Below are 16475 nucleotides of genomic sequence, written 5' to 3'. Positions count from 1 at the left end.
CTGAATATAAAAATGTAATATATATATTGCAAATTTCCAATCCTTAGATTTGATGACTACATTGGATTTTGTTTCCTTTTCCCTTTTAATTTCACTTGGTAATCCAGCAAATAGTCAATTTGGGGTACACTTACCCCTACATTTATTTATGGAGGGAACCAATGGTGTCATACAGCTTGGACTTGGACAGTGTCCTACCTATTACTGGAAGTTCATCAGGGTCCAGCACTGTCCAAATATGATGTCTCCCGCTTTACCATGACAAAAACTCCAGGCAAGAACTCTAGCTCTGCTGGACTGAGAATTCTGTGCCAATGTCTCTGCCATTCACCTTGAGCTTCTCTGCAGTCAGCAGCAGCTCTGTTCAGGAATTCTGTCTGCTGGTTGCTTTCTGGTCTGAGCACTGTGATTCCTGAGAGCTGTCCCTTTACCTATATATTCTGCAGAAGCACTTTTTTTGCTGGCAGAAGTATGAACACCACCCGAGCTGCCTCTGATCCAGCACTTCCTCTGGTGGTGGGTTCTTTTACCTGCAATCTTGTTATGTCTATTTGCAACATGACCTCCCTTATAAAAGGAGGTGACCAGCATTAGTCTGTTCCCATGTTTGCGTTGTTCCTGATTGCATCTTCAGTGTTGTATACTCTTGTATATCATCCCTGGCTTTGCTTGACTACTTTTAAACACAGCCTGCCCTGACTTTTGGCTGACGGTCCACCATCCCTCCCACTGACACACTGATAGCAATCCTGCAATAGATTAGCCTAGAAAACCTGTCCTCAACTGCCCTCCTGATGATTGGTTGGAACAAATGCAAACAATAATGCCACAAGCCCTATCATAATTGTTTATATTTGTTCAAAGAGGCTAACCCTTTGTTGGTCTGGCTGTACACAATGACAAGAGCCCAGCTGAGTTTCAATTATTGTTCAGCGAATCCTGGCTCAAGCTTCAATATTATACCTGTTAATGTTCTCATAGTAATGTAATGTTAGATTGACAAATTCAGTTTGACAACAGTTAAATCTAAGTTCCAGCAAAATAATTTTCCTGCTCTGCTGGAACTTTGATTTACTTGCAGGAGAAATTACAGGAGATCCCTCTGTCCCACTTGTCCTGCTGGTGCTGACTTAAAAGAAACAAAAGTTTATACTTGAGCATGAACCCCATTGTTTGGACAGGAGCAATTATTATTGGTATTTTCTGGTCATTTTGGGTAAAAAATAAATAAAGGCCGGGGGACAGTGAGACAAAATATTGTGCCTGCAAGCTAGTTATGCAATCCTGAGCGAGCCAAACAAGATGGCTGAAGACCCATCTCCAGGAGATCAGGAAAAGATGGCAACACCCTTGGTAAGGCCATCATTGTGTTCACCAAGGACAGATGAGCGCAATAAAAAAAATGTGGTAAGGCTAGTAAAGGTATTTTATTGTATAGTGTGGTTGTATTTTTCTTGGGCTGAGTTGCACTATATTATTATTATTAATATTTTTATTAATATTATTAATAATAATAAAAAGGATTTATATATCGCCAACATATTTTGCAGCACTGCACATTAAATACAGGTTGCAAATGACAGACAGATACAAGAAAGATACAGGATCTAGGAGGTGGGGGAAGTCTAAAACAATAGGAAGGGAGATGTGGATTGATGGAAATTAGTGAGGGTTTTAAGAGACAGGAGAAGATGGGTAGGCAAGTTTGAAAAAAACAGGTTTTGAGTGCTCTTTTAAATGAGCAGAAAGTAGGAGCATGCTGAAAAGGATGAGGAAGACCATTCCAGGGAGACCTGGGGCCGTTCTGTAAAAGTCTTGCAGTTGTGTATTTTATGAGGTTGTAAGTGAGGAAGTCATTAGTAGGTCATTAAAGGAACAAATAAAGTGACTAGGGGAGTATTTTCCTACCAGGCAAGAGAGGTAGATTGGACTAGAACTGTGTAGGGATTTGAAGGCAAAGCACAATAGCTTGAATTTGATTCTAAGGTGAAATAGAAGCCAATGAAGAGAACTTCAAAAAGATGCAGCAGAGGAGGAGCGGAGGGAAGGATGGATGGGTCTGGCTGCAGAGTTCATAATAGATTGAAGAGGAGAGAGTCGGGTTAGTGGAATACCATATAGGATTAGGTTACAGTAGTCCAGATGAGAGATAAGATTGTGTACAAAGAGTTTGGTAGTCTTAGGGGACAGGTAGGGCTGGATTTTGGAAATGTTGAACAGGTGAAAGTGACAGGACCTGGCAATGTCCTGAATATGGGGGGTAAATGAGAGGGCAGAATCGAGGATGACATGATACAATGCTGAGGGGAGGGACAAATAACCGTGTTGTTAACTATTAGAAATATGTCGGGGGGTTAAGCATGAATACTTATCCAGGACTGAGAGAGACAAGTCAGGGGTAGACAAATAGATTTGAGTGTCATCAGCATACAGATGGTACTGTAAGCCAAAGGAGGAGATAAGACTACTGAGAGAGGAGGTGTACAGAGAAAAGAAAAGAGAACCGGTTGAAGGACTGGCCCTTGGGGAACACATAGAGGGAGGAGAGTGGTAGAGGAGTTACCATTGAAAGAATCTTGAAAGGAGCATTCAGAAAATAGGAAGTAAACCAAGAGAGAGCAGTGTCACTGATACCAATGGAGTGCATGATTTGTATTAGAATGGGGAGATCAACAGTGTTAAAAGCAGAGGAAAGATCAAGAAGAAGGAGCAGGGAATTGTTGCCTTGAGACTTAGCTCTGAGAAGGTCATTGGCCACTTTAGTAAGGGATGTTTTGGTGGAATGGGCAAGGAGAGAGTTGGTGCTCAAGTAATCTGTAAGTCTTTTATAGATGAGGCGCTCAATAATTTTGGAAGCATATGGGAGAAGGGAGGTAGGACCGTAGCTAGAAGGTGGAAAGGGGTCTAGCGAGGGTTTCTTCAGGATAGGGAGAATAATGGCATGTATGAAAGTGACGGGATAGATACCAGTAGAAAGGGAGTGGTTGAATAGTTCAGTTAGCATGGTAGCCAGGGTGGAGGAATTGGCATGGTATAGATCAGTGGGAATTGGGTCAAGTGGACAAGTAGTCGATGGAGATGATGAGGGAAGAGAGGATACTTTATCTAGAGTAACAGGGCTGAGGGAGGTCAGGGATAATTTACAGGTGGATGGGGTGGAAATGGTTCAAGTGGCCCAGTGAGCAGAGATGTCATGCCTGATATTGTCTAATTTTATCTATAAAGTAGGTGGCTATGTCTTGGGCAGAGAAGGTTGTTGTGGGGGAGAGGGTGTGTGGTTTAGGAGGGAGTCAAATGTTGCTAATAGGCTGACTGGGTTGGAAGATTGACTTTTACTTGGCGTCAGTGAGTTCAATGTATTTTGGTGGCATGAGGTGTGATCCTAAAATGAATTTTGTGCCCAGCAAATTTCACCTAATATGCCCCACATGGTCAAATATTTGGCATCCCAACACCCCTGTAACACTCCAATGCACAATAATTATTTCTATGTGCTTCAGTAAATGCAGCAAGCTCTTTGGTATAAAGAGTACCACTAATACCTCTATAGTGTCACACCAGGCATGTCAGCATTAAGGTGATGAGCTGTAAGGACCCATTTACACAGGTCTGCTAGGGCACATTGCATTATCATATATAATGAGTTAACACAATTTACATCATGAAAACTCATTCATATTCTGTTTATTTGGACTGACAATAAATTGCATGTGTTACATTCTATAGGTTCCCTGCTTTGCATGCAGGCATGTTTGTGAATAATAGAAAAATTGATCCGGAACTATATGACCTCAGGCAAGACCAATATACTCCCCAACCCAATATACTCCCCAACCCACTCCCTATGACCATATAAGCAACTTTTTATAAAATCATAACCCTATACATTATCCATTCCATTCCATATCTATTATTCCAGGAATCTCGCGGCATAGATGAGTTCTATCACTGTGTGATACAGATAGGGATGAGCGAACCAATTTCGCAATACCATCGGAAGATCAAGGAAATTTCAACAGGAGGATTCACAGGATTCCATGGGATTCCTCCTGTTTGTGTTCCCCGGGGCTCTAGAGGTTTATTACCTCAATTATTTAATTATCTTGTAGTTAATTATCTAGTTTGGGTGGAAGAGTTGGACCCTCTGTAGTTTATACTGCTGTAACCACTGTTAGAGTTGTTTCCAGCTCCAATACTTGAGACCTGAAACCAGGAAACTAGCATTTGCATAATGAGAAGTAGTGTTGATGTTCGAATTCGGGTTGTCCCTATATTCGACCCGAATATGGCTGTTCAAATTCGGGTATTTCCGAACCGAATTTTGCGGCATTTGACAGCAAAAATTCGGTAGGAAAAAAAAAAAAATTTTTTTTTTCTTAAATTTATTATTTGGTATGTGTTTTTTATTTTAAACTTGTTTTTTTATTTTTTACAGGTTATCCCACAATGACATTATGAATCATAATGTCATTGTGGGATTCCTGGACCGTGGAATATACACAAATATATATATGGAAAATACTTTTAACATAAAATCCTCCCCAACTCAACTTTATTTTATTTTTTTAACTATTACAAGATCTGTTTACTGGTGTACCTTTGTAAAGGATCATATTGTTCAATGATAATGACATGTCCAAGTGCAAAACCCAAACAGCCACTTTTGACAGACTGCACAAGTGCTATTTGCAAGTGAATTGTTAACACCTGTGCGCTTAATTTTGAGCATATATAAGGGTGTAGTTTAGCTTGCTCTTTTGTCTTTTTCTTCTTGGTGAGGCTGCTGGTTTGTGTGAAATACTTATGATACTTATGCTATTTAGCACAATAGCTTCTTTTTTATTTTTTTGGACTTGGAATGTTTTGATGTATATTTTGAAGTCAATAGTAATGCTATGTTATTGTGTTTGTGGCCATATTGTTTGCTTGTCAAATTCTGCCTTTACTACCACTTTTCAATGTTTATCCTGCCTAAATATGTTCTACTCCACTTTTCCACCCTTAAGTGTGGCTTTACATGTGTTTTGTTTGTTCTTTTTAATTTTGTTACTGTAAAATTTTTAGTGCTGTGCATTTTTAATTTTTGTTTTTGATGTTTTTAGATTTGACTGACCTTTTAGCAAATGTTTCTTTTGAATAAAGTTATTTATAAAATGTTGTTGTTTGTTTGTTTTTTGGGGATTTATGTCATCTCCTTTACAATCGCTCGGGAATGTTTTAATGTTTTGATTTTAAAAATAGATGCACATACCTATGCGCAAACAAGGACGCTGGTTGCATGCGGGTAAAGATTCGCATGCAGCCGGCGCACGTGCAAATGCGTGGCGTGGTCACGTTTTCAAGTATGCGGTGGTTAATGAGAAAGTTTGAGAGAGAGAGGACATCATGCCGCGCACATTGTTTGCTGAGAGGGAGCTCCGTTTTATTATTAAAGTAAGTGATTTTTTTTTTAGAAAAGTTTTAGGGGGAGTGTGGGGGGTGGTGAGTGTGGGGGGGTGAGTGTGGGGGGGTGGTGATTATCAATGATAATGCCATTTCCAAGTGCAAAAACCAAACAGCCACTTTTGACAGACTGCGCAAGTGCTAATTGCAAGTGAATTGTTATCACCTGTGCGCTTAATTTTGGGCATATATAAGGGTGTAGTTTAGCTTGCTCTTTTCTTTTGTCTTTTTCTTCTTGGAGAGGCTGTTGGTTTGTGTGAAATCCTAAGTTTGGCATTTTGTCTTCTCCTCTTGATAAGGAATGGTGTTTTACAATGTTTGTTGTCTGTGTAAAGTAGTATTATTAAGCCTAGAACTGTTTGTTTTTCACTTCCTATATTTTACTACCCTTATTCATTTGGTATAATTGATTTTGTTATTACAGCCAATTCTCCATCACGCCGCCTCACAATCCCTGGGGGAGGAGGAGCCAGTGCCATCCCCAGAAGAGGAGGAGACATCCTCGGGGGGAGGAGGAGACATCCCCGGTGGAGGAGGGGCCATGCCTTGTGGAGGAGGAGCCATCTCCTGAGGAGGAGCCCGCTGCACCACATCCGCAGTCCTCTGATGAAGGAGAGGAGGCAGCCGAGGCTGAGGAGATTGCCTGTAAGTTAACCTTAGAATCAATTTTTGTAACAACATATGTTCAAATTCAACACATTCTTGCACTACTTTCACCATTTTTCATTACAAAAAACAAAGAAAGATCTAGCAGGATTTCATGTAGCTTCCGGTCATTAATCATGCATCAAATGAACATTCTTTCTAGGGTGTTGGCTAGCATGACTAGAAATAGACATGAGTTGTTTAGTTGTACTGACAAATGTTTGCCTAAAACTTTTGAACGTAGGCAGAAAGTATCATTTAGAAGTTCAGCATTCATCTATTCACCTTAACTAACCTTAAAAGTGCGTCTTATGGTCCGAAAAATACGGTATATACACAAGTGAAATCACTAAATGTTTTTTTTAAACCACATTTGACAATAATCCTTTTTTCAATTATTTAATTTCTATCAGCCAAACTACTATAATGATATTTTAATTAGATCACAAATGCTTGGGGCAATTTTTTACAATTCATACTATTGTGAGATGACATATTATGAAGTTCTTACTAGTATATATACAGCTTGATCTCAATTAGTTTGCAGTGTTGCAAAGCAATCCAAAAAGTATAAAAAATGTATCACTTACCCAAAGGAAGAAGCATTAAAGATTCTAAATAATTGTAGATATGCACAGAACACAGAGCAGGTGTGCGCTAATTAATTGCTATGATCTCACGATTGACAACAGATCCTCCTTAATTGCACAGCTGAAATCTAATTGCCTTAATTGGCGGATTCGCAAGCATCCGGCCTGGCAGTGAATGCGAATGAACGAGCCAAATGACTCCAGCCCGCTGTAAACTGGCTCGATATAACGGCGCGAAATAACGTGCAACCAGCAAGCGCAGATTTCATTGATGAATTAGGCTCAATGTTCCAAGTTTTCAGCCTCCCTGCAACTATAGATCAGGACCTTTCCAGCTCTGGAAGCCCTGCTAGTATCCCTGCAGGTCAACCTCAATCTGCTGAGTATTCTGGCAATGCCTCTCTTATAACCAGATTTGCAGCCCTACTTGAAAGGCAGTTGGACAAAGCTATAGTTAAAATCACTTCCGACCTAAAACACGACCAATCCCTTTGCCAACAGCTAGATTCAACCAAAATACCACAGCTATCTCCTCCTTAGAAGAAAGATTGGAAATAGTACAGGACAAAGTAGAGAATCTGGAAAATTGCTCCAGGCGTAACAACTTCAAAATTCAAGGTCGTCCTAAAAATATTAAAAATTTAGAGGCTGCGGTAAAAGCATTCATAAAATTACTCCTACCATCATGTGATGACTTACATTTGGAATTTTATTGGCTACATAGAGCCACAACAGCACCAAGGGCAGAGGGCTCCCCCAGAGACATTATAGTGAAGCTTCCTAAGTTTCACACCAAAGATGCCTTAATAAAAGCGGCCCAGTCCACTCTGAATTTGGGTATTGAAGGTTACCTGATACGGATCTTTTACAGATCTTTGTGGATCCCTCACCAGCCACAATACAAAAAAGAAGGACCTTTAAACCCCTTCTTCAAACACTTCTCTCTCATAATGTTAGATACCATTGGGCTTTTCCCTTCAGGCTATGCTTCAATTACCAAAATAAATGTTATGCATTTTCAACATTTGCTGAAGGAGAAAATCTACTGAAAGACTTGGCAATTATTTCTGTGGATCCTACCAACCGATCACCAGCAGGTGGCGCTACGTTCCTAATATCTCCCACCTGGTCCCAAGTGCAATCTTCCCCTAAAACAAGAAGAAGGAGTTTGTGAACTTCTGGTCTATCATCATTCGCCAGTGTTAAGGAGTCTTCCTTCTCTGATTTGGTTTCTATGTCTAGCCGTGGACATTAAACATATCCTTTTCCATTGAGTTTATATTTAGCCATATACATGCTAAAATATTGTTTTGTTTTTTGCCAGTTTTTTTTAAATATTGTTATGCTTCCTGAGGCACCCTCCCATTCCCTTTGAACCCACTCCTTTCCCTTCCCCATGACTGTCTGTGTCACTAAACCTGTTGGTTTCTACAGCGGCCCCTGCTAAATCATGCTGCTGCATCCCGTGCCTGTGTACCCTGCCGAGCTACCATACGTAGCACTCACTCTTTGGTCCTGATTTATTAAAGATCTCCAAGGCTGGAGAGAATATACTTTCACTGGTGAAGCTGGGTGATACAGCAAACCTGGAATAGATCTGGTCCGGAATTGAAAACATCTGCTAACAAATAGCTTGACTTTTAGGAAATCCATTCCAGGTTTGCTGGAAAACCCAGCTTCACTGATAAAAGTGTATTCTCTCCAGCCTTGGAGAACTTTAATAAATCAGGGCCTTTGTCTCTGGCCGACAGAATGTGCAGCACTTCTGGTTCTGCTCACACTGACACAGCACAGGGAGGAGGAGCTCCTTAAAGGGGCGGAGGCTATTTAGTCTCAGCAGTAGTGGAGGCTGGTGCTGTGACTTTGCACCAGCTACCTTGATACTCTGCTCATGATTCCTTTGTGATTTCTGACCTGACCTGCACCTGGAACCTGACTCTGCCTGTTTGTCACCTGCCCTGACCTGTGCCTGGAACCTGACTTTACCTGTCGGCTGCCTGCCTGACCTGTGCCTGGAACCGGACTGCATCCGCCTGCCATCTGTCTCTACAATGAGGCTGCTCCAGCCTTCCTCAGGTAGGGTGACCCCAAGGGTCACGACCTGATGACCCCAGGAGCAAAGAGCCCAGAAGCCTCCTGGCTACAGTCAGTTAGGTTTATTACAGATCCATACACAGGTTTCAGCTTTTCAACAAGTCAATGACAATGGTTAATCACGGCTTAATTTTTCTCACTCATAATGTGCAAGTGCTCATTTCTCCGTTTAAGAGGACTAAAGCATTCCAATACTACCATGCCATGAAAATAGATGTTTTAGCATTACAGGAAACTAATTTTTCTAGCTTTTTACTCTACTTTCCCTAAATATTTTCAGAGAAACTTCCCTCTGATGTATTTAGCCAATGCCAAGGAAAAAAGAGGGATTGCCTTAGGGTTCTCCAGGTCAGTCTCATTCACTCTTCACACTGGACTCAAAGACCATGACGGGCACTTGGTTATGGTAGTAGGCAACTTGGGTGGGTCCCTACTTTCTATAGTGTGTTACTATGCTCTAGTCAAATTAGATTTTTCCATGAAATGTTTGATAGAATCTCCTTTTCTATAGAAGGGGCCTTAATTTTGATTGGTGACTCTAACTTAGCCCTAGATCAAATATTAGACAAAACTTTAAGACCAACATAAAAACACCCCCTAAACAGAGCCTGCTGTTTGCTTCCTTGCTGTATGACCTTGATCTAGTGGATGCATGGAGGGAGCACAATCCATCTACCAGGGATTACACATTTTTCTACTCTCCACACAAACATTAATCACGTATAGATCATGCATTTCTCCATTCATCACTTGTTCCTTCCCTCACTTTGGCACACATCCTCGCCACCTAGTCAGATCATGATCTGGTACTTTTCCGCCTAACAGGCGTAGGCTCCAAAAACTCTAAATCACATTGGAGATTTAATGAATGAATTTTGAGTGACCCCACCCATTTCCAGACTATTGGTAATCAATTAAAAGAATAATTTAGATTTATTGACCCACTCGATACTTCACCTTCTTCTAATTGGGAGGCCCAAAAGGCCCATATTAGGGGCCAATTTATATCACTGGGTACCAAACATAAAAAACAAACCACTCTCCTCATTGACCAAAACTATCCAAGTTACAAATACAACAAAAGCAGAATCCTCACATAGAGATACACAACCAAATTGAAGCCCTGTGCACAGAACTAAACCTCCACCTCCCAACCAAGGCGGAAGAGACACTGAGATGGGCCAGACATACATTTTTTACTTGGGGCAATAAACCTGGCATGCTCCTAGCAAATAAACTAAATCCTAAGGCACAAACTATTACGCTTCCAAAAATCAAGCTGGGCGATAGAGCATTATTCCAAAACCCAAAACTGGTCTTGGAAGCATTTCATAGCTTCTACTAGATGCTCTATGAAGCACCAAAGCCTAAAGATAAAAATTCTAAAAATTCTAAGTTCTAAAATGGAAACATTTTTTTCTAGGCTCCCAATTCCAAAAATACATAAATCCCACGCTAAAATCTTGGATCAATAATTTAGGGTTGTGGAATAATTCTCCTGGTCCAAATGGCTTACCCAACTTTTATTTAAAGACTTTTAACAAGATATTGTCACAGGGTAAGGGGGGAGGAGAGGAACACCAGAATGTAAACAGGAAGCTAATGACAAGGAACTAGACCTCCAAGCTAGGGAGAGGGAAATGGTCACCACCTACAGAAACCCTAAATCTAGCCCTGACTCCTGTCAGTATGAATACACCCTGAAGGTAAGAGGATTCATACACCAGAACCTAGACCCTAGGAGCCCTAAAATTCCCTAGGAGTAGTGACAGGGTATGAGACTACTGGTTCCTTCCCAGATGAATGAACCAGCGTCTCCCTGAGGCCTAGTAACAATGAACCAAGGATAACAACAAAATACAAAAAGAAGTAAACTTATCTTCAATAGAAAATAGATGAGCAGGAACTCAGGAGAGAACCACACACCAGCTCTTCCATCTCCAAGCAAGAAATATCAACCGCATGACCTGAAGTGTAAGGTCAGGCTAAATAGAGGAATAGTCATGATCACAAGCTGCAGCTGAGACCAGAGGTGTGGTCATTACCAACAACAACACTGAAACAAGTGAAAGCAAAGAGACTGTCAGATAACCTCACGTGCAGCCAGTCTCTCAGATCTTCTACCCTCAGTCACGGGAGGGACTGTGACAGATATTAGCTGTCAGATACAAGCTATCAACTTTCAGACAATTTCAGTTTCCTTCCCAAAGGAAATAAGTACCTGTAGAAGATAATAAAGCCCTAATTAGTGTTATCACCAAACCAGGCAAGGACCCTGCTGAGGTCTAATTATAGACCTATCCTTATAAATTGCAATCTTAAAATTATGACGAAAATCCTGTCCCTGCGCCTAGGTTCCTTCCTAGACCAGTTCATCCGTCCTCACTAGGTGGGATTTCTTCACCATCGACAAGCCAAGGACCAAACTAGATGTACATTAGATCTGATTTCTGCCGTAAACAGTAACTGGGATGGCAGGCCAAAAAGAGATCTTACTTTCAATACTTCTACACAAAGTTCTTGACAGCTTATCATGAGATTATCTGAAAGCCCTTCTTCTTAAAATGGGCTTTGGCCCACCGTTTTTCCGGATAATATCCTTTCTGTACTCCCCCCCCCCACCAAAATAGCAATTAAAGGACACTTCTTGCCCTTGATTATTATCCGCAGAGGCACCAGACAAGGCTGCCCTCTGTCTCCTTTACTTTTCTCTTTAGCAATTGAACCCTTAGCAATAGCTTTAAGGCCTAATCCTGACATCAAGGGCATCAAATGTGCTCCTATAGAACATAAATGTGGACTTTTTGCTGATGACAAATTTATGTATATAACTTCTCCTCTCATCTCCTTGCCCAACCTATTTAAAGAGTTGAGCTCCTTTTCAGAGGTGTCATTTCTAAAACTCAATAAACCCAACTCAAAGATAGTTATGACTTCACGTGGATACCCAAAGCAATCACCTATATAGGCATTCAGATTACCTATTCTCACCATGATCTGTACTCAGCTAATTACCCACCCCTGTTTCGTGCAATAGCTAAAGATCTGAAAAGATGGTGTTCTAGCGTTCCCTCCTGGTTCAGGAGAATAGTTGCAATCAAAATGAACACTTTATCTGGATTGTTTTATCTTTTCTGCACCCTCCCTATCTCTATACCCAGGCTGGTTTTAAGGAATATTCAAAAAAAACTCATAAAATTTGTTTGGGGAGACAAACTTCACCATAATAATGCAACTACATTATACACTCCTAAAAAATTGGAAGGATTGGGTGTATCTAATATATTGGTAAACCACAGAGCAGCCAAAAATTGCAGCGTTAGGTCAAAAAAAATTTCCACATCCAAGAACACAATGGACTGACCTGGAGGCCTTGGCCTGCTCCTCAATACCAATGGAGGTCCTTATGTGGATCCCTCTTCTAAGAGACCTGCGATTCTCTGTCCTTAACTTTCATATGCTCTCTCAGTTTGGCATGGGAAAAAAACTAATTTCAACCTGCGCTTCCCCCATGTTCCACTTACTCCTCTATAGCATAATCCTGAATTTCCTCCAGGTTATGAACCGGCTCAAGTCTCTCTGTGGCGCAACAAAGGATTTTTTAGAATCAGAAGTTTTTTTTGATGGCAAGGCAATATTTACAAGAGAGCCTCTCCCTTCCATATACAGAAATTTTATGTTATCAACAAATCAGGTCCTTTATTCAAAATAAACTTAAAGAATTGAAACCACTCTACCAGAGTAGGGGATTTTTAAAAAATGCAGTTTTATAACTGAATCTAAAGGGAGGATTTCGGTAGTATATACACTCTCTTCCCACACGATAATAAACTTTTTTATATGAAACAATGGGAGTCAGATTTGGAGGTGGAGTGGAGCGTGCAAGAATGGCAAGATCTATCAGTGTCTTTTTCCAAAATATCTCTGTACACTTTGATAAAAGAGGCCAATTATAAGGTTTTGAAGAGATGGCACCCTGGTCCCAGTTAGGATCCATAAAGCCAATCCCTCTGTCTCTTTGTTTTTGGGGATGTGGTCAGGCTAGCAGACTGTACTCTATGCTTGGTGGAGATGTTCAGGAGTTCAGAGATTTTGGATCCACATTTTCAACCTAATACGTTCTGTCACCTAGGTCAAAATCCCGAGGAATATTTCCATTGCTTGTTACTGGAAAGCTTCCATTATTCCCTTTGAGTTCACCAAAAACAAACTTAATTGGATACTGGTCAATGGCAAATTGACCTATACTCTTTAAAACAACCTTAACATGTTCTACAACACATGGGACACGTGATTAGATTATAAGCATGTATAACTCAAGCAGGGAACCCTGACCCTACCCCCTTCTCTTCCTTGAGTAACTCTTAACTCCTTACAGTATGGGTGGCTAGGAAAAAAGGGGGAACTGCAAGACTGCAGCCATTTCTCCTTACCAAAGCAGGTCAAATACTTTAATCAATGTAAGTCACCTTGCATCGCACCCTTGCCCAAATGTTGAAAGACAGCAGTCTTCTCCCCACCTCCCAAAAAGGTTATAGGTAGTATGGGAGGGGACCTATAATGGAATCTAAAAACTAGAGGTGAGAGAGCGAGTTTTTAAAACTCGATCTCGCTGCGAATTCGGCTGTTCTCGCTTACCAAAATTGTAAGAGAGAATGGCCGGTGTAAATTCGCCAAATGTTTTCACAAAAAAAAAATTGTGGGCTGTGCTCAGTGTGCGATCTCCGGCACTGGAGGCTTAATGTCTCCCCATTCAAAACCTAGTGCTCTTTGATTGGAGCAAAGGAAAATCCTGATGACGCTGAAAATCCTGATGACGGGGATCTCACACAGGATTCCCAGGGCTCCATGAATGAATGCAGCCCTAGAAATTCACTGTGATGCCTGGGCACTAAATGTTATTTTACCAATGTAAATTCACCAAATGCTTTCAAAAATAAAATTGCGAGCTGTGCTGAACAATGAATGCAGCCACGGCTGCATTCATTGATCAGCTCAGTGTGCCATCCCTGGCAATTGAGGTTAAATGTCTCCCCATTCAAAACCTCTAGTACTCTCTGATTGGTTGAGTAAAGGAAAATCCTGTTCACGCTAAAAATCCTGATGACGGGGGACTCACACAGGATTCCCAAGGCTGCTTTAATGAATGCAGCCCTAGAAATCCACTGTGATGCCCGGGCACTAGAGGTTAATTATCCTCTATTGCCCTGGAAATTCACTGCAATCCCCGGGCACTAGAAGTTAATTAACCTCTAGTGCCCGGGGATCGCACACAGGAGGATTCTCAGGGCTGCTTGAATGAATGCAGCCCTGGAAATCCTCCTGTACTGATTTCCTAGAACTTTTGATGGGTTTGCGAAATCACTTTGCCGAAATTTCGCTGACCAATCAGAAGTTCGATGAAATTTTGGCGGGAATGCCGGAGGCTCATCCCTACTGAAGACCCCCTTTATTATGAGGTGAAAACCAAATATTCACCTCCTACCAATGTAATATGTACAGGGTACTAATCCCCTTGCCAATACTAAAAAAATGTAATAAAAAAAATCTCTACACCAAAAATAAAAATGCAAGGATAATACATTGATCCATTCTGTTCTCCACAACATGTTTAACAAGTGATGATATAGGATTTACCATAAGCCAAAACTGAAAGTGGGTGCCGGATAGGAGTTGCTCCACAGAGGCAAGGACCTGATGCTATATGTTGTTCATACAAGGAGCAAATGTAAAGACTCATTTTTAGCACACAGACACAATGGGCCTCAGACAGCAGTGACAATTGTGAAGAGTAAGTCCACTGTGTCTTTGAAATTTTGTAAACCTGAAAAACAAGGTGTCCGAATCAGCAATGTCTCAAGAAAATGTGGGGCCTAGGGCAAAATTAGGAAAAAGGCTCTCAAGATTTGGCACCCAAGGGCATTGGATTTGATCACAATCCGCCCAATAACCAAGGTCAGGGCATACATACCAGAGTCAAAGAGTCTTTGACACTAGCATGTATGCCCTGCCCAGGTTAATGGATAGACTTTAGCTAATATGCCAAATGCCCTCTGGTGCCAATTATAGAACTTCCATAAATGAAGGCCAAATGACTTGTGCAAAGTGACAGTAGGCTGAGATGAGCTGAAACCTCTGGGAAAACCACAGTATAGAGTACATGGCATTGCAAAGAAAATAAGGAGCTTTGGAAAACAAGGGGGCCTAGTTTGCCTTCAGGACGAGACAACCTATTACATAACCAATCTATTAAAGATCATTCTCAGAAGAAAGCCTCCGCCTCAATCCTACCCTAAATCCAAAGTACCCCAATCAACAAACACAACCTCTATGCGTGCTTGCTGGGGTGCTTTAGTATATGTGTATGACAATAACTGGTTAAATCTTCATCTTGGAGTAGCAAGAGGATTGATATTATTATCCAGATTGTGTCACTGTAATAAATCTCAGACATTTCTCTTTTGGTCTAAATTAATCTCAGATATTGTATATAAACTGTTGAAGATGAACCCCGTCCAGTGCAGAGGAAACACACAGCTGTCAATGATTGCCATTTGTCATGGAGGGATTTCTGATCATCATTGTCCTCTCTGGGTCTGTGTTGATATTACATGGATTTCATTACATTCCATTCAAATATATTCAGGCACCCGTCTGTTCCCTTTCATCTCTACAACCTCTGTTTGAATATGAGTATTACCAGACTGGAGATGTGATTATTGGAGGGATCTTTTCTGTTCACTTCTCTATTGAAAGGCTACCAGTCAGAGATGGTGTATATGATTTAAGGTATCTTTGTGGTTAGTAAGTATTTATTTTTTATATTTTTTGTATTTCATTAGTCACACCAAAATGCAGCACCCAGCCAACAGAATGACCAGGAATAATGGCCAACCCCATGATCTCTCTGAAGCAGCTTTACCTGGTGTATATGGGACTTGTATGTATGATCATAGATTACAACTTCAGATTCCTTAAAACAATGGTAGCTGAATGTAATCTATGTGTGTGATTTGCAGCACGAGACACACACAAGGCTGCTGACAAAAGAGAAAAATAAAAATGCTGAAATGCAAAATGTTTAAAATTCTACATTATAAAAAAAATCACATCATTGCATCCATATGTGATAAAACTTTACTATCCTCCAGTAGAAATTGTCTTCCTTTATACTACAATACAATATTCCCCCCGGTAAATATATGTTCCTCTATATTACAACCACATTATCCCTCAATAATAATTATACCACTCTTTAAAGAAATATATTATTTCCTAATAATAATTGTACCCCACTCAAATAAAACCATATTTCCCTAGTAATAACTGTAACCCCCATACAATAAAACCATATTTCCCCCCAGTAATAATTATAACCTCCTTATAATTAAACTATATTAGAACTTAGAAAGTAATAATTGTTACTCTTTATAATAAAATCCTTTAATCCTCTCCAGTAATAGTTGTATCCCCCTATCATAAAAACATACTATCCCACTGTTATAGAATGTAACATTCTATAATTAAGCCATAGAATCCTCCAGTAAAATTAGTATATATACCCTGTTTGCCCGATTATAAGGCACTCTCTTATATTTTTTGAAATGCCAAAATATGCCCTAGGTCTTATTTTCAGGGGATGTCTTATTTTTCCATGAAGAAGACTACAGTACACATTTATTGTTGAAAGTCACTCATGATCAC

General features: G+C 40.5%; 1 protein-coding gene across 1 annotated transcript in view; it reads left to right on the top strand.

The window, feature by feature from the left end:
• The first annotated feature begins 1302 nt into the window (after positions 1-1302).
• The window catches only part of LOC140327566 (vomeronasal type-2 receptor 26-like), a 41932-nt gene continuing 26759 nt past the window's right edge, over positions 1303-16475 (top strand). Inside the window, exon 1 of the mRNA XM_072406955.1 lies at positions 1303-1353. Within this exon, the coding sequence (XP_072263056.1) occupies positions 1303-1353 (51 nt within the window). The remainder of the gene's footprint in view (positions 1354-16475) is intronic.

The sequence above is a fragment of the Pyxicephalus adspersus genome, chromosome 3 (genome assembly GCF_032062135.1).
Source record: "Pyxicephalus adspersus chromosome 3, UCB_Pads_2.0, whole genome shotgun sequence".
Classification (NCBI taxonomy): Eukaryota; Metazoa; Chordata; class Amphibia; order Anura; family Pyxicephalidae; genus Pyxicephalus; species Pyxicephalus adspersus.
Note: the sequence above shows the minus strand (reverse complement) of the source record. Positions and strands in the feature narration are given on the sequence as shown.